Genomic DNA, 22905 nt, shown 5'->3' with positions numbered 1-22905 from the left:
GTCTTGTTAAAAATCTCCAGTAATGGAGCACCCATAACTTCTGGAAGCGAGCTGTTCCACTGGTTAATTGTTACATCAGGAAATTTCTCTTAGTTCTAGGTTGCTTCTCTCCTTGATGAGTTTCCATCCATTGCTTCTTGTCTTGTCTTTAGGTCCTTTGGAGGATAGTTTGACTCCCTCTTCTTTGTGGCAGCCCCTGAGATATTGGAAGACTGCTATCATGTCTCCCCTACTCCTTCTTTTCATTAAACTAGACATACCCAATTCCAGCAACTGTTCTTTATATGTTTTAGCCTCCAACCCCCTAATCATCTTCATTGCTCTTCTCTGTGCCCTTTCCAGAGTCTTGTGGAGGTGCTTTTGGGATTTCCTTGGGAAGAAAAACCCTTGTTCCCAAAGATGGCTCAGAAAATCCCTATGAGCCAGGCTGATCCTATGAGTGGAAAGTCTTCTGCCGGTCCAAGAGGTCCTTTGGTGCTGTGGAATCATCTAGAGAACAAGGGGCCACGAGACACAGCAGGGGAAGCAGAAAGAAAAGGGTCCTACGCTGGCAAGCCTGGGGCTCCTGGAGAAGTCTGGGAACAGGCCACGCAGAACATTCTGGAAGAAGAAGCCAATTGGGTTGCACAACATCACCATATCCGTCAGTTCTGCTACCAAGAAGCTGAAGGGCCCCGAGACATTTGCAGCCGTCTCTACTATCTCTACCATCAGTGGCTCAAGCCAGAAATACACACAAAAGCACAGATGCTGGACTTGGTGATCCTGGAGCAGTTCCTGACCATCCTTCCTCCGGAAGTGGAAAACTGGGTCCGGGAGTGTGGAGCGGAGACCAGTTCCCAGGCGGTGGCCCTTGCAGAAGGCTTTCTCCTCAACCAGGCCGAACAGAAGAGGCTGGAAGAGCTGCAGGTGGGAAATTTCTTGCTGGTTCAAACACAGGGATGTTAAAATGTGCAATGTTCTTGTTACTAAGTGACTCCTTTTAGAGGTTACAAAAGGAAGAGAAATTAGATAACATAATCACTGCCAGGACTAGCACTGATGATGTTCCCTTGTTGGGTAATGAAATGTCTGCAAGAAGACAACCAAGCTCAGAGAGCACCAAGGACCCCATAATCCTCCTCCTCCAGTATGCAATCCCTCCTAGCACTGATGATGTTCCCTAGTTGGGTTATGAAACGTCTGCAAGAAGTCTCTTCTGGCCTGGCTTCCAAACATGACAAACCCTCTGTAGTTAACCAAATGTTCCCTTTATTAGAAGCACCAGCACCCCTGGCAAAGTCTCCTCCTCACACACACACCCAGAAGGCTAACAAGTCTTTCAGTGGCCTTGGAAAGCGGAGCTCGTTCCCTTTCCCCCTGAAATGGCCCCACACACCAGGACTCTCTCCACACTCAAACAAGAAATCCTGGAAGCTGTGCTTCCTTTTTTTCCAGCAGCAGAGACACCCACACCCCCACATGCTCAGAGGACACGCTTGACTCTCAGCACTGAAGATTCAAAGAAAGGATTCTGCTAAGTCCCAGACAGGATTCAGAAGTCAATGGAGATGAATAGTTGTCTGTCACACCTATTCATCTCTGCTCCCTGCCTTGTATCCCCAGAGCTAGGGTGGGGCTTAGCTAGCAGAGGTCGCTCTTCCATCCCAATGACCAGCCTATAGATTCCCACTGCTTTCTTCTGCTTTCTGCACATCTGTACATTAGGCACTGGACCCAGCTGTTCCTCCTCTTCCTCATCATCCAGACCTGGGGACTGTTGACTCTCCATCTGAGGGATGATGGACGTCTCTCTCTCTCTCCCCCTCTGTCTCTCTCTGTCTCTGTCTCTGTCTCTCTCTCTCTCCCTCCCTTCCTCCCTCCCCCCCTCTCTCTCTCGTCAATCAGAAAGGTCGTCAGTTCGGCGGTTCAAAGCCCTAGCACCGCATAACAGAGTGGGCTCCCATTACTTGTCCTAGCTTCTGCCAACCTAGCAGTCCAAAAGCGGGTAAAAATGCAAGTAGAAAAATAGGAACCACCTCTGGTGCGAAGGTAACAGCCCTGTGTGCATCTTCAGCATTTAGTCATGCCGGCCACATGACCACAGAGACGTCTTCAGGCAGCACTGGCTCTTCGGCTTTGAAACGGAGATGAGCATCAGCTCCTAGAGTCAGGAACAACTAGCACATATGTGCGAGGGGAATCTTTACCTTTAAGAAGCTCAGGCCTTCTTCCCAGAGTGTATTATAAAGTTTAAGACAGAGGTCAGTTACCAATTTTGCATTTTTCTCTGTTGCTGTTGCTACTTACTAGTAATTTCCAAGGATGTGAGAAGCTCAGGCCTTCTTTCCAGGATGTGTTGTAAATATTAAGGTTAAACTTTTTTCATTTCTCATTGTTGCTGTTGCTACCTCCTAGCTATTTCCATGGATATAAGAAGTTTCTATTGTAAAGTTTAAGGCAGAGGTCAAGTACCAATTTTGCCTTTTTCTCTTGGTTGTTGCTTCACATTCAGGAACCCTTCATGGAGAAGTTTACTGGACCCTCTAAAACACGGGGAGATACGTCATTTCAGTCTCAAGATCTGGTCTTCCGAGGCGTATCCCAGGAGGATACAGAGTTAGGTGAGGAAGTTGTCTGCTGAGGTCCTTAAGAGTTTGCACTGTCTGAGCTACTTTCATTTGCAATTGTTTCGTGAAAAAAAATAATTCTGAATGCAGTGAAGAGTTCTTAAGGGTTCTCTGCTGCTAAACGTGTTTGTTTCTTCCAGAATGCCGTAGGCATTTTAAGGGTGTTTTCTCCATTTTTTTTGTCTTACTCACAGGGAATGGAATGAGGCCGATGGTCCCTGTGCAAACACCTCTTCTTTCTCGGGGTGCAGAAACCACGATTGTACTTCCAGCTCAGGTATGAGGACAACGCTCCATAGCACAAATGTGAGCTTTGCATTCCGTCAAAAGTTAATTGTATTTCCAATCAAGGAGAATATTTATATGTCTCTGGAGATTCTCAGTCATCCAAGTTGTGGCTGTTCCAAAGATGCTTTTTCAAGAGGCAACAGGACTTTCTGGTTTTTCTTTGACGACGTTTCGTTTCTCATCCAAGAAGCTTCTTCAGCTCAAAACGTCATCAAAGAAAAAATCAGAAAGTCCAGTTGCCTCTTGAAAAAGCCCCTTTGGGAGAATATTTCTAGCTCAGGATGGAAATGAGGAGTCCTTGCTGCTCTCCAACACAATTGTTTTCTTGTGGACGTTTTATTATCCAAACTAGGTAACATGATCAATGCTAGCAGTGTTGATCTTATGTAGTTTGAGTAATGAAACATCTGCAAAAAGACAAGCAAGCTCAGAGAGCGCCAAGAACCCCTCAAATTGTATTTTTCTTCTAGAACTCCCTTGGAGCACACTTACCATGCTATGTTATGCTACTTCCTGATGGGACACTCACAAGAACTTCACGTAGGGATTCTTCTAGAACAGGGATGTCAAACTCGATTTCATTAAGGGCTGCCTCAGAGTTGTATTTGAGTTGGGGGGGGAGTGGTTGTGGGGACATGGCCAGTTTGACGTCACTGTGTTGGGGTCACCTGTGGTGGCCAAATGCTAAGGCAGGACTTCCGTCAGACCCTACCTCCCTCTCATTATAATCTCCCCTTCCCTTCCCTTCCTTCCTTCCTTCCTTCCTTCCTTCCTTCCTTCCTTCCTTCCTTCCTTCCTTCTCCCTCTCTCCCTTTTCTTCTTTTCCCTTCCCTCTTCATTCTCCTTTCTTCTACCTTCCCCTCTTTCCTTGTTTTTCCTTGCTTGCTCTCTTTCCATCTTTCCTTCTTTTTCTTTTTTCTTCTTTTTTCCCTTTCTCCTTTCCTGCCCCTTCTTGGATGTTCAAATGCAAAAGGGGAAATATTTCTCCTTTTGTTTTGCTTTGCTGTTAGTTTGTTTTGCTAGCCCTCTGCCAGCGAAAGCGTGCAGCATCCTTGGGCCCAGTTTTTGCTGGCAGAGGCACTGTGTGCCGGTCCTTTGCTGTTTCCAGGGCAGCTCTGCGGGCCAGATCTAAGCACCCCATGGGGCAAATCCGACCTGCAGGCCTTGACTTTGACACCCATGTTCTAGAAAGATTGAAATCACAGACAGATGTTGCTTGCTGGATCAGACAAGCAATCCAGAGAGATCATGTCACTGTTGGCATTCTTTTTTTGCAGAATCAATAAATGTGATGGGACATTCCTCAACAACTTCTCAGTCAGGGGTCTGGAGCTCTTCCTGTTTTCATACACAATTCCTCAGAAAGCAGGCGTTTGATCCATTAGGCATCTCTGCTTGGGAGAGTTTTGAGGGGAGAGAAGTTGAGAACCAGACTGTATGTTAATAAGAAACTGTTCCTTTCTCCTTCAGGAAGAAGTGGGGATCCATTTCACGAAGGAGGAATGGGCCCTTCTGGATTCCAGCCAAAGAGCTCTGCATGGAGAGGTCATGATGGAGACATCAAGGATCTGGGCCTGTCTTAGTAAGAGGCTCTCTGCGTTTTTGTTCCAGATTGAAGAACATTCAATCTATAGCTAGAAACAATCAGTCTGTTAGTTCTTTCCAAGAAATTCCTAAACCATTCTTCTGACTGGAAGAAACAAAAGAAGAAGACTCTTTAACATGATGGCACCCCTGGCACTGACCCACATCAACTTCCAGAAATTCCAGGGAAGAATGTGTGGCTTTCCCCAAATTATACTGTGTCAGAGTTTTTTGTTTGCAGCAGCACATCCAACAAGCACACAAGTAAATGAACTTCAGCAGGATTCAATTATATATAAGAAACTTCTTTATATACAATACCAAACAGCAGAATTTGGCATACAATATCAGGAACACAGAAGCAATATTCATAGACGCAAGTCATTACAGGGTAGAGAGATAGAGGCCTACATTGTACTGAGGAGAGTTACTGAAGCCAAACCAACTTTTACATACAGTTCAGCAAGTCTAAACTTCAAACTGTCTCTTATGGTCTCTTATAGCAACCAAATTCTATGTTTCCAACAGTCCCCATTGGCTGACCTGTTGCCATGGCTATCCAAATAGTCCCTATTGGCTGACCTACTGCCATGTCTATTGCAACAGTCCCCATTGGCTGGCCATGTTCCCATGTCTATTCCAGTCTATGAACATACTCTAACATTCTGGGAGGATGGACAGTTCTCTGGTCACCATTTCCTTAAATAATTTTGCTGATCACTCATATTTTGATATCACCTTCTTCTCAGCAAAATGATACTGATAGAATCCAGAAAATTTTACCGAGTAGTTTTCACTCAGACTTCCAGGAATAAGATTCATATGTTTCTGTGTGATGGTTTCCAACATAATTTAATCTACTTCTTTATTTTATCATTCGTTTATTGTTTCATCCCTTAATCTAATCTTAACTTTACTATTCATTTATTCTTTCATCCATTAATCTAACCTTAACTTTATCATTCATTTATTCTTTCATCCCTTAATCAAACCTTTAGCATTCATTTTTTCATTTCAGAATTGAGTAGTAAGTAAGGTTTCCCTTTTTTTGTTTATTTGTTAATTTTTGTGTTTAGAAAATAGTTGCTAAAAAGCCACCCCAGCTTCTACATGAAAAAATAATCTTAGTTTCATCCAGGTATACAGAGATGAAAGGAAACTATAGAAATGGTGGAATTCAAAGTTGGTTCCTTAATCACAATAGTCTAATTTTTTTTCTTCATTTTTTCTCTCATGCAGGAGCTGAACGAGGGATAAAGAGCTATAAGGGGCCACATCTGGCAGAGCCAACCAGAAAAAATGAAATAGCTGAAGAGGCATTTTGCAGTCCATCAAAACCAACAAGAGATGACGGGAACCATCTAAAATACAGAGAAGAGAAAGCTGCTGCTTCTCCTCACGCTGAAATCCACAACGTCCAAATCCAATCAGATTCAAAAGGAGAAAGAACAGAAAAGTGTCAGTTTTGTGGTGAAAGAATAATTGATAAAACAGATTCGTGTAAATGTTGTGGCACCCAGAATAAAAAGGAACAATATGGAGGCGCAGGATCCAGAAAAGATGACAATTGCCCCAATCCCCTGACTGTCACTTACTACATAGGAGAGAAATCATATCACTGCACGGAGTGCGGAAGGAGCTTCCGACAGAACTATCATCTCAGTTACCACAAACAAACCCACACAGGGGAGAAACCCTATAAATGCAGCGAATGTGGGAAAGGATTCACCCTCAGCAGTGGCCTGACTTCCCATAAAAGGATCCACACAGGAGAGAAATCTTTTAAATGCTTGGAGTGTGGAAAGAGCTTCTGCAGGAACAGTTCCCTGATTTCCCATAAAAAGATCCACATACAGGAGAAACCATGTTAATGTAAGGAACATGAAAAGAGCTTCATCGTTCTACTGGACTTATTTCCTGGGAAAGGATCCATGTGATGACCGGGGGCATGGCACAGAGGCAACATGGGCAACTGACAGTTCAAACCTCCCCTTTATTGCTCCAACTTTCCCCCAAACGTTCTCACGTTTCTGGCAAGCCCCAGAGCAAAGTGATAACACCCACACATAAACACACCTCCAGCAGCCACTGGCAGCAAATAGTACAACACTGGGAGCACAACAGCTGTAAAGTGAGAACTCCAACAGGGCAAAGGAGTAAGTCAAGGCGTCCAGGGAGCAAATAAAGCAATTAATCTCAGAAACGTCCAACTTCGGCAACAGCACACACCACTCAATGAATTCAGTGTTTGTTCCCGACAAATGTCCCTCCCCATAGCGTCTCCTTAAGGCTCAGTCCCCAGGTGTGCCTTGTGAAGAGGGACAGAGTGCTCTCCCCCCTGAGTCATCGGGGCAGCCTGTGCTGTTCCCGCCTTCTCTCCTCTCTCCATGCTTGAGGATCAGGAGTGGGTTATCGCCTGAGCTCTGTCTCTCATGTTCACTGCTTAGCCTCTCTTGTTCATCCTGCCCCCATTCTGCCCTGCCTGCAAGCCGTCCCAATCCTAAAAAGTCCTGGCCTGACTGGGCCTGCTCCTCCCCACCTCCTTCCAAAGCCAACCTTGATCTCTATTGGCTCCAGTTCCAGCTCATCTTCCTCCTCCGTTTTAGGCTCCGATGGGTGGCATGACAATCCATTCAAGCAAACGTACATCAGTCAAAAGTGCATCATTTTCTCCCAGCTGGTTTTTAACCTCTATCATGGCCATGCTCCAAAATGTGGGAAGACCATGACAAAAGTCTAAAGTTGATGAAATACAATTACTTATAGACTTACAGACTTTCATACCGCTTCACAGTGCTTTACAGCAGGGGTCCCCAGCCCCCAGTTCATGGACTGGCACTGGTCTGAGCATGCCAGAAACCTGGCCACGCAAACAAGCAAAGCCCCATCCACAGGATGCAGGCAGGACATGAAACCACACACCCTCCACTCCATGGAAAAACCTCTCTCCATGGAACCGGTCCATGGTGGTTGGAGGCCACTGCTTTACAGCCCTCTCTAGGATCCTCAATTGAGGACCGCAATTGAGCCAATTGTTAAACAGGTCACCGCATAGCTGCACCTGATTTAACAAACATTTTTTTTTTTGCAGTGATTTAATTTACAAGCCCATTAGTCCCATTTTTTTTGTTGGCGTAAACTTTGGTTTCTGACAAGTATCATAAATCACAGTCACAGTCAGGTAACATGGTACTGGATACAACCTTAATTACCTCCAGAAATTAGACTAGCCACCCTTCCCACTCTGATACTCTTTCGTAAGGCTCTGAAGATGTGGTTGCCCAACCAACCTCTTCTTTTTCTTCAGCCTCACCCTAGTTTAAATCCTATAATCCTGGTACTCCATGTATCTGATGAAATGAGCTGCAGCTTTTTAATATGCTGCCAGATATCTCCTCCTCCCTCTTCTTCTCCCTCTCCCTCCTCCACCCTCCTTCTTTCTTTGTTTGCTATTCTGGAGTAGTACAACTCCAGGATAGCAAGAAGGTATACAGGTTTTTCTTCATTAATTTTTTAAAGGGCTGACAACTGCTCTGGACAAATTTGACAGAAGGCACTTGGAGCAGCCACAAGATTTATTTGAAGGAAAAGAAAGGTCTTCAGTTGATAATAACATCTCCATAATACGCTACAAACAAGTAGGACTACTTGAGAGCAGTGCTTAATTACTAACAGCCTGCTTAGAAACACAGCCTGAAGGAACTGACATTTCCAGCTATCTACTTTTTCTTTCTCTCGATCCTTATGATCAGGTGTAAATTTTACCTTTTGGTGTATAAAAAACTAGGCTTTTATTTAGATCTATTTATGCATACTATTAATGGGACGTGGTGGCTCAGTGGCTAAGACGCTAAGCTTGTCGATCAGAAAGGTCGGCAATTCAGCAGTTCTGTGGCGCTGTGTAACCGAGTGAGCTCCTGTTACTTGTTCCAACTTCTGCCAACCTAGCAGTTCGAAAGCATGTAAAAATGCAAGTAGAAAAATAGAAACATTTGGTGGGAAGGTAACAGCGTTCCATGTGCCTTTGGCGTTGAGTCATGCCGGTCACATGACCACGGAGACGTCTTCGGACAGCACTGGCTCTTCGGCTTTGAAACGGAGATGAGCACCGCCCCTTAGAACCACTAGCACATATGTGTGAGGGGAACCTTTACTTTTACCTTTATACATACTATGATATCTTGTGTCTTCTCAGCACCTCCCAGCTGTGGTCTAAAGGCCTCTGCTTTTTTAACTTCTCTACTGTTCAATTTCTAATTGTGTTTTAAGGCTGTTTTTAAAAACTATGCCTTTTTATATGATTGTATAGCTTTATTTGTAAAACGCCCAGAGTCACACAATGGGACGTATTAAAAGTTGATAAATATATTTTTTTTAAAAAACACACTAATCTAAACTGGCTATCTTGTTCTTGTTATTTTGGCAAAATGAGGATTGGATAATTCCAGAAAACACTATACAGGAAGTCCTCAGCTAACGACCACAATTGAGCCAAAAATTGTGTTGCTATGTGAGATATTTGTTAAGTGAGTTTTTCCCCATTCTTGCCACTGTTGTTAAGGAATCACTGCAGTTGTTAAGTTAGTAATACGATTGTTAAGAGAATCTGGCTTCCCAATTGACTTTGCTAGTCAGAAGTTTGCAAAAAGGAATCAGGTGATCCCGGAACTGTGCAACTGTCATGAGTCAGTTGCCAAACATCTGAATTTTGATCATGGGGCCATGGGGATGCTGCAATAGTTGCTAAGTGTGAAAAATGGTCAGACCTCACTTTTTTCAGTACCGTTGTAACTTTGAATGGTTACTAAATGAATTGTTGTAAATCGAGGACTACCTGTACATCACTGGGATGAAAATGCCTATAAAATTTCAGCCATCATGCTGATCATTCTGTGGGTCCGATTGCAAGCCAGGAGAAAGACGCAGGAGCCAATGAATTTGGAGGCCAGCTGCAGGAAAGGAGGTTCTCCGTTTATTTAGGAATCATAGCATGGGGAGTAGAGTGATTTTTATATCTGTTGGCAGTGGTGAAATTCAGCCGGTTCTATCCGGTTTGGGCCAACCAATAGTGCTGGAAGCATGAAGCTCCGCCCACCCGCCCAGATGTCACCACATTCCATTTTTAATGCTCTGCGCATGCACTCACACCTTTGCGAACCAGTAGCAAAGGTAAGTTGATTTCTCCCCTGCCTGTTGGAAGAAAAATGCAGACTGGTTCCAAGCCAAGAGAAAAAAACGCTGGAAATAAAATGGAGGCTGTCCACAAGGAAAGATCTCTGTTTATTTGTTTTTCAGAAACTTCAGTGACAGCAGCATCTTTCTGGGGTGGCTGACAAAATGAGTGAGTGAGTGGATGGATCTTTATAGGGTTTTGGGGTTTGGTGATTGAGATGCTCCAGGGGGTTGTGCAATGTAGTGAACCTTGTTTTTTACTATTTCAATGGTGGTAGGTTAACCCTAGTATGTCCTAAAGGACATGTCCTGTCCTTAGCATTTGGGGTGGTGGTGGTGGTGTAAATTCTTAATCCCATTAGATCCAGCCTTCTGTGAGAGTTTGTGGCTGAAGGCATTTTATTTATGAATAGATTGGCCCAGTCTTTCTGAATGGATGCCAAATCTCCATTCCAAAAGACCAGTTCCTTCTGCTTGAAGCTGTTTTCGTATGGCAGGAAGACTGAGGCTGTTTTCTGGACATATGTCTTACTTAGGATACAACTCCTGGCTGAGTTGGAAAACATTGATAAGACAGATTACATCAATACAACTGCAATTTGTTCTTCAAACTAACTTTGTTGTTAGTTGTCCGACTGCTTTGGTGACTCCATCCAGCCACCTCATTCTCTGCTGTCCCTTTTTCTTTTGCCCTCAGTCTTTCCCAGCATTAGGCTCTTCTCCAGTGAGTCATTCCTTCTCATTAGGTGACCAAAGTATTTGAGTTTCATCTTCAGGATCTGGCCTTCTAAAGAGCAGTCAGGGTTGATCTCTAGGACTGACCACTTTGATCGCCTTGCAGCTAAAAGAATCAAAGGAATCTTCTCCAGCACCACAGTTCAAAGGCCTCCATTATTTGGCGCTCAGCCTTTCTTATGGTCCATCTTTCACAGCCATACATTGCAACTGGGAAAACCATAGCCTTGACTATAGGCACTTTTGTTGGCAAGGTGATGTCTCTGCTTTTTAGTATGCTGTCTAGGTTTGGACAGTACCAAAGACAAACTAACTTAAACCAGCTTAATAAAACATATGAATGAAAAACTGGGTTTCTTGGCTATAGTACAATAATATCTGCGAAGGCCTCCTCCATTACCTACTCTGATAGCTTTAACACACCGTTGTCACTCTCCCATAATTTTTCTACCCATTCATTCTTTGCCAGGTCTCCAGGCAACACGTGCAGGATCTATCGGGGCAGCGTGGGAAGCATAGCATTGCAGTACTGGCACTTCTTGAGCTTCAGAATGGAACTGAGCATGTCCAAAACGCCCTTGCCAGGGCTTGCTGCGTTCAGATAAAATAAATTCCTCGGAAGGGGGCCGGAAGTGGAGTCTCCACTTGCGGGTCTGGACCTTTCTAGCATGTGAGGACCTCCCTAAAGGATCACAGGATGTTTTGGGAGATTGAATGGGAAGAATACAGTAGCTCCTGCATGGTTGCAAGGAAATAACAGTCTCAATGCTCTCCAAAATACTTTGGGAAGCTGCTATTGTTTAGCAGGGAAAAAACACAATATCTATTTTGTAGCATAGATCAGCATTGCTCAAATTTGGCAATTTTTAAGAGGTGCGGACTTCAACTCCCAGCATCCCTCAACTATCGAGTTTGCTAAGGGATGCTGGGAGTTGAAGTCCACCCATCTTAAAGCTGCCAAGTTCTAAAAAAAAACCCGACTTAGATAGATCTAAAGACGAGTTTTTCTTCTCTTAGGAGGGTATCCCCCCCCCCTTCCTCCCATCATCTTTGCATCATCAACCCCGGGCAAAAGAGCACTCCTCCATTCTTCCTTTCTCCTTGCAGGGAGCGCTCTCTGTAAACTTCCAAAACACCTAGGAAACCGCGCATGCGCCTGATAGCTTGGCTGACAATACTATCTGCAGAAAGCAGGGTGTTTTTTTTAATTTGGGGAGGTGGGGAGAGACAGACAGGAAATTATAGCGAGTGCATCAGCTGGAATCTTCCTCCTGGGCGTCATTCATTGTCCTCCCTTTCTTCTTACCCTCAACTTTCCCAAAGGCAAAGGGGGCTGCAGGAGGATCTTGCAGGAACGGAGGGACACCGAGTGGTGCCCCTTTCCTCTGCGAAGAGAAGTGGGAGCCGCGGAGGGGAAAAAAGGCAAGATATTTTCTCTAGATTGCAAAGCTGTCTGGCGAAAGGAGGGAGGATCGGTGGGTGGAGGGAGAGAGGATCGGGATTGATCTATCTATCTATCTATCTATCTATCATCTACCTACCTACCTATCATCTATCTATCTATCTATTAATCGATCGATCGATCTATCTACCTACTTACCTATCATATCTATCTATCATCTACCTACCTACCTACCTACCTATCATCTATCTATCTATTAATCTATCGATCTATCTATCTACCTACTTACCTATCTATCTATCTATCTATCTATCTATCTATCTATCTATCTATCTATCTATCTATCTATCTATCTATCTATCTATCATCTACCTACCTACCCATCATCTATCATCTATCTATCTACCTACCTATCATCTATCTATCTATCTATCTATCTATCTATCTATCTATCTATCTACCTACCTACCTACCTACCTACCTACCTACCTACCTACCTACCTACCTATCATCTATCTATCTATCTATCTATCTATCTATCTATCTATCTATCTCTCTATCTCTATCTAATGAGGTAAAATACAATACAATACAATAGCAGAGTTGGAAGGGACGTTGGAGGTCTTCTAGTCCAACCCCCTGCCTAGGCAGGAAATCCTATACCGTTTCAGACAAATGACTATCCAACATCTTGTTAAAGACTTCCAGTGTTGGGACATTGGAAATCTATCTATCACCTCTCTCTCTCTCTCTCTCTCTCTCTCCCTCTCCCTCTCTAACACACACACACACACACACACACACACCCCACCTTGGGATTCTCTTTCTGTCATTTCTGGGTCCAGGACCACCCCCTTGTGAAACGGATTGAGTCCAGAGAAAGGCAAAGGGAAATAAAGCAAAGAGAGGGGGGACCAGATCAGATGGCGGGGAAGGAGCGGGAGGAGGAAGTCAGAAAGCAAACTATGACAGTCTCGATTGTGAGGCTGAATGGTCACTTGGTGCGCTTTGCAAGCAGCCCCAAACTTGACTCTTAGCAAAAAGCAAAAAACCCCAAGCTTTGCAATAGTGACAAATATATGTAAATAAAACCAAGTGGAGTTGAGATCCAGATGTGAAAATGCAAGGTAGGACAGCTGCCCAGAACAGGGAAGAGAGGCAGAGGGGATGTTTGGACAACTGCTGGCCCTGGGCTTAGCTTAAAGAGGTCAGACATTTGACAGGTCGGCTTCTTGTCAGAAAGATATGGCAATCTTATCTTTCTGGGGAAAAAATTAAATTTCACCATAGATAGACAGATTTAACCATAGTTTCCATGAGAAAAATATGACCATCCTAGACCAGGCCAAATCCAAAAATGCCAGGGAATTTTTAGAAGCCTGGCACTTTGACAAATCAGCCATCAATAGATACATAAAAATTAACAACGTTTACAGACTATGCAAAAGAGACAATTAAGCAGCCCAAAAAAGAACAAAAAGACTCCAGCATGTCCCCACCAGTAATCTTCTTGGTAAGCTAAAAGAAATGTGGGATAGATAACATCTCCATCAGATGGATTCATACCTGGCTGAAAGAAACTAGAATTAGAAGAGAAGAGAGAATAGAATAGAATAGAATAGAATAGAATTCTTTATTGGTCAAGTGTGATTGGACACACAAGGAATTTGTCTTTGGTGTATATGCTCTCAGTGTACATAACGAAAATAAAATAGAATACATTCATCAAGAATCATACGATACAACACTTAGTGATAGTCATAGATTACTAATCATACTAGGAAACAAATACAACAATATAAATTGTAAAGATACAAGCAACATGGTTATAGTCATAAGTGGGAAGAGATAGGTACTAGGAAGGAGGAGAAGAATAGTAATACAGTCTTAGTAGGTAATTTGACAGTGTTGTGGGAATTAGTTGTTTAGCACAGTGATGGCATTCGGGGAAAAACTGTCCTTATGTGTAGTTGTTGTGATGTGCAATACCCTATAGTGTCGTTTTGAGGGTAGAAGTTGAAACAATTTATGTCCAGCATATGAGGGGTCTGTAGATATTTTCACAGCCCTCTTTTTGACTTGTACAATGTACAGGTCCTCAATGGAAGGCAGGTTAGTAGCAATTGTTTTTTCTGCAGTTCTAATTACCCTCTGAAGTCTGTCTTGTTGGGTTGCAGAGCCAAACCAGACAGTTATGGAGGTGCAGATGACAGACTCAATGATTCCTCTGTAGAACAGAATCAGCAGCTCCTTGGGCGGTTTGAGCTTTCTCAGTTGGCGCAGTAAGAACATTCTTTGTTGTACTTTTTTGATGATGTTTTTGATGTTAGGTGTCCATTTTAAGAGATGTTGAGATATGATAGAACCTAAACTACTTAGATGAGGGAATAGAAGAGGAACTTACCAAATTTGTGGATATACTAAGATGGCAGGAATAGCCAACACCTGGGATGATAGATGGATCTTGAAAGACTTGAACACTGAGTCTAACAAAATGAAATTTAATGTAAAGAAAAGTAAAATCTTAATCAAGAAAAACCCAAAGTACACATATAGTCTGTGTGGAAACAAGCTTAATAGCAGTGACTGTGAGAGGGATTTTGGAGTCTTCGTGGACAACCTGTTAAATATCAGCCAGCAGTGTGTGGCGGCAGCCAAAAAAGCCAATGCAATCCTAAATTGCATTAACAGAGGGATACAATCAAGATCAAGGGAGTTACTAATGCCACTCTATAAAGCCTTAGTAAGACCACACCTAGAATACTGCATTTATGTTCCATTTCTGAGGTGATTATGACATGGTTGGGAATCCATCCAAGCGTTTGCTGCTTAGAGATGGTGTGACCAGTCCCAGGATGAAAAAAAGATGGCTGGATTAAATCCAGGGCCTTCTCCTCTCATTGAAGTCCTCTTCCAGCAGAGAAATAAGAGATGCTTCAAGTTTGGGTGGGATCATGCCCGCAAACTCTCATCTTACACGGATTCTTCCCAAAGAATCAAAAGGTGGGAGAAGTTCTTAACAAGGTTTGGGTTTTCAGGTTTCTTCAATTTCAACAGTTTATTATCTAATAACAGAGAATATTTGTAGTTCAGGGTTGACATGAGGGGTCCTTGGTGCTTTCTGATCTTGCTTGTTTTCTTGCAGATGTTTCATTACCCAAACTAGGTAACATCATCAGTGCTACCAGTACCGGTGATGATATTACCTAGTTTGGATAATGAAACTTTTTCAAGGAAACAAGCAAACTCAGAGAACCCCAAGGACCCCTACCCCTACAGAATACAGAATAACAGAGTTGGAAGGCCGTGACCCGTCAAAACCGCGGTCCACTAAAGCGCGCCCAATTAAAGCGCGTACCTGACGTCATCAGCAGCGCGACAAATACGACCGCGGAGAAAAAAGGGCGCTTTAAAAAGCGCTTTTAAAGCAAGCCGATTCACATAAAGGTAAGGGTTAGGGTTAGGGTTAGGGTTAGGTTAAGGGTTAGGGTTAGGTTTAGGGTTACGTTAAGCGTTAGGTTTAGGGTTAGGTTAAGGGTTAGCATTAGGTTTAGCGTTAGGTTAAGGGTTAGGCTTAGGGTTAGGTTTAGGGTTAGGTTTGGGGGGGTTAGGTTTAGATTTACGCGTTAATTTTAAGTTTACCGCTCACAGCGTGCTGTTTTCGTCGCGCTGTGATGACGTCATGTACGTGCTTTCGTCGAGCGCGCTTTACTCTACCGCGGTTTTGTGGTGGAACCTGGAAGGCACCTTGGAGCTCTTCTAGTTCAACCCCCTCCTCAAGTAGGAGGCCCTATACCAGCAACTGTCATCCTTTGTCCCGCAGCGGCTCCTCCTCTGACCCGCTGTTGACTCACCAACAGTCCCAATATTGCAGCATATACAGCCTCATGCTACATAACTAAGCTCCATTTCATGCTGAATAAACTAAATTATTAATGTATCTTAAATAGAACACTATCTTTAAATAGATTTCTACTCCAAAAGCATTTGATTAAAATAAATTAATAAAATAAATTTCATTTAAAAAATCCATTTTTAAAATAAATAAATAAATAATCATCAATTTTTATCCACCCTGCAAAAGTATCATATGTAAGGAGGGGTGAGATTTTTCCAGAATCTCTTCATGCAGTTGATATCCTACCAAGGAAGATAACTTTGGAGATCAGGAAAAAGCTAATCCCATTTGTTTTTTGTTAGAAAATGCAAAGAAAAATGCATGAAGAATACCCAGCAGAGGAAGGACATCGACAAGTTCCTCGCCCTGAGACCACTGGAGAAAAAATCGGACCAAAGAACCTAGAGGAAGAAGCGGTCGATTTGCACGCTCAGTGCCAATGTTTCAGAGCCTTCCGATATGAGGAGGCCAAGGGACCCCGAGAGCTTTGCAGCCAGCTCCACCTGCTTTGCGCTCGGTGGCTGAAACCAGAAAGGATCACCAAAGCAGAGATGCTGGACCTGGTGATCCTGGAGCAGTTCCTGGCCATCCTGCCCCTGGAAATGAAGAGCTGGGTCCAGGAGTGTGACCCAGAGACCAGTTCCCAGGCGGTGGCCTTGGCAGAGGGCTTCCTCCTGAACCACGGAGAGGAACCAAAGCAGGAGAAATTGCAGGTGAGAAGTTTTCTATCCTGTTAGTTCCAGATGGATAGTAACACCTCAAGACTCGACTACTGCAATGCACTCTACATGGAGCTGCCCCTGAAAAGTGTTCAGAGACTACAGTTGGTCCAGAATGCAGCCACGTGAGCGATACTGGGTGTACCGAGGTACACCCATGTGTCACCTATCCTCCACGAGCTGCACTGGCTCCCTATTGGTTTCCGAACACGTTTCAAGGTGCTGGTTATTACCTTTAAAGCCCTACATGGCTTAGGACCTGGATATCTCCGTGACCGCCTCCTGCCACATACCTCCCAGCGTCCGATAAGATCTCACAGGGTGGGCCTTCTCCGGGTGCCGTCGACTACACAATGTCAACTGGCCCCTCGGGAGAGAGCCTTCTCTGTAGCTGCCCCGGCCCTATGGAACGATCTACCCCCTGAGATCGGGACCCTCCCCACTCTCTCGGTCTTCCGAAAGTCTACTAAGACCTGGCTGTTCCGGCAGGCCTGGGGCTGTTGATCCTCGATTGAGTTCCAGCCCCACTAAGAACTGAATATATGTTGTGTTCTTTTAACCTCTTTGTTTGTATTTTAAATTTTCTAGTATTTTTAACTGTTTTTATGTGAGCCGCCCGGAGTCCTTCAGGATTGGGCGGCATACAAATCCATTCAAATTCAAATTCAATTCAATTCAAGACAATTCTTCAATATTTAGATGTTTTGCTGCTGGAGCTTTCTGGAATTATAAACATGATGGCAACATCTGCAGGCAAGTTAATCCATTGTCACTTTCAGAGGCCATATTTGAAGCGAACCTTTGCGGTATCACGTTTTTATGGACCCACTGATGGAAATTTGGGGCTGTGAAGTTGGAAGCAAAGGATAAGAATCCGCTAATATGAGTATCCTTAACTCCTCTTCTTGTATGGTATGTCTTGCCCAGGGAACCTTTGTGAGAGTGACCTCTGAAAGCCTCAAGGCAAGAGAACATCCATCTCAGGAGCTAATCTTCAACAAAATTTCCTCAGAATATCCAAGTCAGAATTTCTTAACAGGTATGATAAGATTCTGTCCAAGAACTGTAAATTCCTTTGAGAGATTTCAGTAATAATCTTCCTCCTCTCCTCCTCCTCCCCCCCTCCTCCTCCTCCTATTTCTTTTCCCCTTCCTCCTTGTTTCTCCTTCTGCTGCTTCTCTTCCTCCTTTCTTCTTCTGCTGCTGCTTTTCACCTCCTTCCCTCCTCCTTCTCCTCCCTGTCCTTCTCTTCTCCTCCTCCTTCTCCTTCTTTCTTCTTCTGCTTCTTCTGCTTCTGCTTCTTTTCTCCTCCCCCCTTCCTTCCTTTCCTCCTTCTCCTCCTCCTCCTTCCTCCTCCTCTTCCTCCTTCTCCCCCTTTCTGGATGTCATTAAGGAAGCAGGCCTTTCAAAAAGCCTGCTTCCCCTAATTTTGCCTTTCTCACAGGGAGAAAAACAACATCCCCCGTGTTTGCAGAATCAGATCCTTTTGATAAAGCAAAACCAGCATCTATTCCTGTAGCTCTGGTAAGTGGAGAACCTAGAAAAGATGCAGAAAAAAAACCTTTGTAGATCTTTTGTTTTGTGACTGTATGCACATCATGCTCCCCGATTTTTTTTCAATGTTTTAGGGTTTGCTATTTTTTCCTTCTCTGATCTTGACTATCCTCTGCTTTCCCTGTCCTTGGATCAGTGAAGGAGGCAGCTGTTCCTCATCATAGGGGGATCAGCTGCTTATGGGCACCACTGCCTGTCAGAAGCTGATTCTCCCCTGAGTCTGTGAAGGCAGGCAGTTCTGTGTCTGGACAACCACCTCCCTCAATGCCTGACGGGGCTGGGGCAGCACTGTCCTCAGCTCCTGGCCTCTCCAAACATGCCAAAGGTGCGATCTTTGTCGGACGGTCCCAGTTCTTCCTCCTCCTCTTCCAAACAGGGCTCTGATGGGACCGTAACCATAACCAGGAGTCTTTCTTTGCTATCTAACTTAACTGAAATGGATGACAGATACTCTCATTGAATCATTCACATTATAAACCTTTGGCCCACAATGTATGGTCGGTCTGAAATCTGTCCATTTTCTTTCACATTGTTTGAATCTTCAAGTAAAACACCCGTTCTTTTTAAGATACTTAAGATAGATAGACTTAAGATAGACAACTTGCAATAACATCCTGGGAACATTCTCTTTCTTTCAGGGTAGCGTGTCCTTCCAAGACATAGCTGTCCTTTTTACCGAAGAAGAGTGGGCTTTATTGGACCCCCATCAAAAAGCCTTGCATAGTGAGGTCATGCAGGAGAATTCAAGAAATGTGGTTTCTCTAGGTAAGGGCCTTGATTTATTCTGATTTGTACATATGTTTCTCTCTCTCTCTCTCTCTCTCTCTCTCTCTCTCTCTCTCTCTCTCTCTCTCTCTCTCTCTCTCTCTCTCTCTCCCTCCCTCCCTCCCTCCCTCCCTCTCTCTCTCTCTCTCTCTCTCGATATAGGTAGTCAGTTCTCAACTTACAACAGTTCATTTACTGACCAGTCATAGTTACAACTGCATTGAAAAAAGTGACCGATGACAATTTTTCACCATTACAATGGTTGCAGCATCCCCATGGTCACATGATCAAAATTTGAATGCTTCATAATTGGTTTGTACCAATTGGTGGGTTGCAGGCGGTATGCCCTGGTATGGGTGTACCGGAGCCTGCCTGGAGCACCGGGTTCCAGTACGGTGCTCCAGAGAACGCACCTGCCTGAGCTCCTTACCTGTCCTTTGAGCCTTTGGCGCTTCAGCGCATGCGCATGGCACATACAGCGCCTGCGCAACACTCCACCGAGCAGCTGGCGCGTCGCAGAAGCTTGCGGAGAGGTTGAAGGCAGATCCGGAACCCACCACTGGTTTGTACTTATGATGGTGGCGCAGTGGTTAGAGTGCAGTACTGCAGCCACTTCAGCTGACTGTTAGCTGTAGTTCAGCGGTTCAAATCTCATCGGCTCAAGGTTGACTCAGCCTTCCATCCTTCCGAGGTGGGTAAAATGAAGACCCAGACTGTGGGGGCAATATGCTAACTCTGTAAACTTCTTAGAGAGGGCTGAAAGTCCTACTAAGCAGTATATAAGTCTAACTGCTATTGCTATTGCTATTGTCCTGGGATCAGATGATCAGGTTTTGCGACCTTCTGACAAGCAAAGTCAATGGAGGAGCCAGATTCACTTAACAACCAGCTTACAGGTTTAGTGACCATTCAAAGTTACAACGGCCCTGAAAAACGTGACCTATGACTGTTTCTAAACGTTATGACTTTTGCAGCATCCACATGACCATGGGATCAAAATTCAGATGATTGGCAATTGGTTCATATTTATGATGGTTGCAGTATTCCAGGATCACATGACCATGGGGATGCTGCAAAGGTCATAACTGTGAAAGATGGTCATAAATCACATTTTTCATGCGGTTGTAACTTTAAACGCTCACTAATCAAACGGTTGTAAGTCAAGGACTACCTGTAGATTGTTTGGATGGCTGTTTTTTGCTCTGTACAGGCAGTCCTCGATTTACAATCATTCATTTAGTGACCGTTCAAAGTTACAAGAGCACTAAAAAAAGTGAGTTTTTCACACTTATGCCCATTGCTTTCCCCATGATCATGTGATCAAAATTCAGATGCTTGGCAATTGGTTCATATTTATGACTCTTGCAGTGTCCTGGGACATGTGATCTCCTTTTGCGACCTTCTAGCAAGCAAAGTCAATGGGGAAGCCAGATTCACTTAACAACCGTGTTACTGACTTAGCAACTACAGTGATTCACTTAACGATGGTGTCAAGAAAGGTTGTAAAATGGGGCAAAAGTCATTTAACAAGTGTATCACTTAGCAACAGAAATGTTGGGCTCACTTGTGGTCATTAGTTGATAACTACCTGTACTTTTATTTTTTACCCAATGCAGGTGATGGGCAAGAGAATAAGAATAATGAGAAGGCAAGGATGTTTCCATTGCAAACAGTTAAGAATGAAGGACAAGAAGAGATGTTTCAAAATATGTGGAGACCAGAACAAGATGACGACAACCAGCCAAGCAATCAGGGTGAGACATTCTCAAGTACTTTAAATATGGAAATACAGGACTTCCAGATTCCAAAAAATCAGAAGGAAAAGAAAAAGGGAGAGAATTCAGGGTATGGAGAACAATTCAAAGATAAACCTGATAGAAACAAAGATTGCCGGATCCACCCAAAAGCAAAAGGTTGTGAACGTAGAGACCGTGTAAAGAATTACTACGAGAACTCCCCTCTGATGTTATATCAGAGCATCTCCACCGAAAACAAACCATATCAATGCACGGAGTGTGGAAAAACTTTTAGCCATTCCAGTTCCCTCACTTCCCATAAAAGGATCCACACGGGGGAAAAGCCGTACCAATGTACTGAGTGCGGAAAAAGCTTTCGACGCAATACCGACCTTACCTCTCACAAAAGGGTCCACACGGGTGAGAAACCCTTCAAATGTACAGAGTGCGGAAAGAGTTTTACAATGAGCAGCAACCTGAACCTGCATAAAAGGATCCACACAGGCGAGAAACCCTTCAAATGCATGGAGTGTGGAAAGAGCTTCATTCAAAGGGGCCACCTCACTTGCCACATGAGAATCCACACCGGGGAGAAGCCATACATGTGCGTGGAGTGTGGAAAAACTTTCAGGTGGAGCAGTCACCTGCCTAACCACATGAGGATCCACACAGGGGAGAAACCATACAGTTGCACGGACTGTGGAAGGTGCTTCAGAGAACGCAGTGCCTTTCAGGCCCATCGAAGGATCCACACGGGGGAGAAGTCTTTAAAGTGCACAGAATGCGGGAAGACTTTCAGGGGCAGCACAGATCTCACGATCCACAAAAGGATCCACACGGGGGAGAAACCCTACAAATGCTTGGAGTGCGGGAAGAGTTTCATTAGAAGCAGTCACCTGTCTTCCCATAAAAACATCCACCCAGGAGAGAAGCCGTTTAAATGTCTTGAGTGCGGAAAGAGCTTTACTCAAAGCTGTTACCTCACCTACCATAAAAGGATCCACACGGGGGAAAAACCTTACAAATGTCTGGAGTGTGGAAAGAGCTTCAGCAGGAGCAGTCACCTTTCTTACCATAGAAATATCCAGCACGGGGGGAAACCTCATAAATGTATGGAATGTGGGAAAAACTTTACTCAGAGCTGTTACCTTCTGTCCCATAAAAGTATCAAGGAAAACCCATAAAAGTATTAGCAGTGTTCTGCATCATCTTGTCTTTATGTTTTTTGTAAGCTGTCTTGAGTGGTTATAGAAATAGAAAGGCATGGTATAAATGTAATCATCAATAAAAATAATTACTGCCTGAAGTGAGTCAATCATTATTTCTTCGGTGATCTATTTGGGAGTCTTATAGGGTAGTATATACTATTATACTACTATGATCTATTGGACCACTTCCAAATTCGTAATCTTATCCTATTGGTGTTTTATGATTTATAAAATGTTCTTTGTTATGATCTATGACTTATTAGTTACTGTTTATATGTACACTGAGAGCTTCTACACTGGACGCAAATTCCTTGTGTGTCCAATCACACTTAGCCAAAAAAGAATCCTATTCTATTCCTATTTCTATTCCTATTCTTATTTGTTCTGTTCTGATTTGTTCTGTTCTGTTCTTTCCTATTCCCATTCCCTGCTCTCCTCTCCTCTCCCCTCCCCTCCCAGAAGTTTGACCGTATTGCTCAATGGAGGCTAAGCTGACTGAGAGCATCTTGATGCTTTTATTTCCCATACCATGTTGCTCAGTAATATGAAAATACCTGAGTCAAAACAAGAAAGAATTATAGAATGATAGAGTATTAGAGATGGAAGGGACCTTGGAGGTCCTCTCAAGGTTCTCTCCTTGATTAGTTTCCATCTATTGTTTCTTGCCTTCTGGTGCTTTGGAAAATAAGTTGATCCCCTCTTCTTTGTGGCAGCCCCTCAAATACTGGAAAATTGCTATCATGTTACCCCTAGTCTTTCTTTTCTCCAGACTGACCATACCCAATTCCTGCAACCGTTCTTCATATGTTTTACTCTCCAAACCTTTCATCATCTTAGTTGCTCTTCTCTGCTTTTTTTCCAAAATCTCAACATCTTTTTTGTGGTGACCAAAACTGGATACTATATTCCAGGTGCAGTCTAAGTGGTACTAATATTTCACATGATTTTGATTCTCTGCCTCACTTGCTACAACCAAGGAATTTATTAGCTGTTTTGGCTGCTGTCACACACTGCAGGCTCATATTTAAGTGATCATCCACTAGGACTCCAAGATCCTCTCACAGTTACGGGTTTTCAAGCTACTTGAACGTCTATGGAGATTCTCAGTCATCCGGGTCATGATTATCCCAAAGGTGCTTTTTTCCCAAGACATTTCTTCAAAGACATTTTGCTTATCATCCAAGAAGCTTCTTCAGCTCTGATGATGTGGAATGGAAGGATTTATACTCCTTGCAG

General features: G+C 43.7%; 1 protein-coding gene across 1 annotated transcript; it reads left to right on the top strand.

The window, feature by feature from the left end:
* The first annotated feature begins 359 nt into the window (after positions 1–359).
* On the top strand, positions 360–21753 carry LOC116502541 (zinc finger protein 429-like). Its single transcript, XM_032208421.1, has 11 exons — positions 360–909; positions 2495–2603; positions 2804–2886; positions 4368–4479; positions 5721–6347; positions 7088–7215; positions 15991–16401; positions 17335–17446; positions 17851–17930; positions 18599–18725; positions 20342–21753. The coding sequence occupies exons 1-11, from the start codon at positions 400–402 to the stop codon at positions 21643–21645; spliced, it is 3603 nt and encodes a 1200-aa protein (XP_032064312.1). The 5' UTR covers positions 360–399; the 3' UTR covers positions 21646–21753.
* The last annotated feature ends 1152 nt before the right edge of the window (positions 21754–22905 follow it).

Source organism: Thamnophis elegans, chromosome 2 (genome assembly GCF_009769535.1).
Source record: "Thamnophis elegans isolate rThaEle1 chromosome 2, rThaEle1.pri, whole genome shotgun sequence".
Taxonomy (NCBI): Eukaryota; Metazoa; Chordata; class Lepidosauria; order Squamata; family Colubridae; genus Thamnophis; species Thamnophis elegans.
Note: the sequence above shows the minus strand (reverse complement) of the source record. Positions and strands in the feature narration are given on the sequence as shown.

What these genes read in the sequence shown, in the direction of transcription:
- LOC116502541 (XM_032208421.1), top strand. Translation starts at nt 400, where the DNA reads ATGGCTCAGAAAATCCCTATGAGCCAGGCTGATCCTATGAGTGGAAAG. An exon ending in AGAGGCTGGAAGAGCTGCAG is followed by an intron (nt 910 to 2,494) that starts GTGGGAAATTTC and finishes CTTCACATTCAG; the next exon opens with GAACCCTTCATGGAGAAGTT. An exon ending in CAAAGCAGGAGAAATTGCAG is followed by an intron (nt 16,402 to 17,334) that starts GTGAGAAGTTTT and finishes TGTCTTGCCCAG; the next exon opens with GGAACCTTTGTGAGAGTGAC.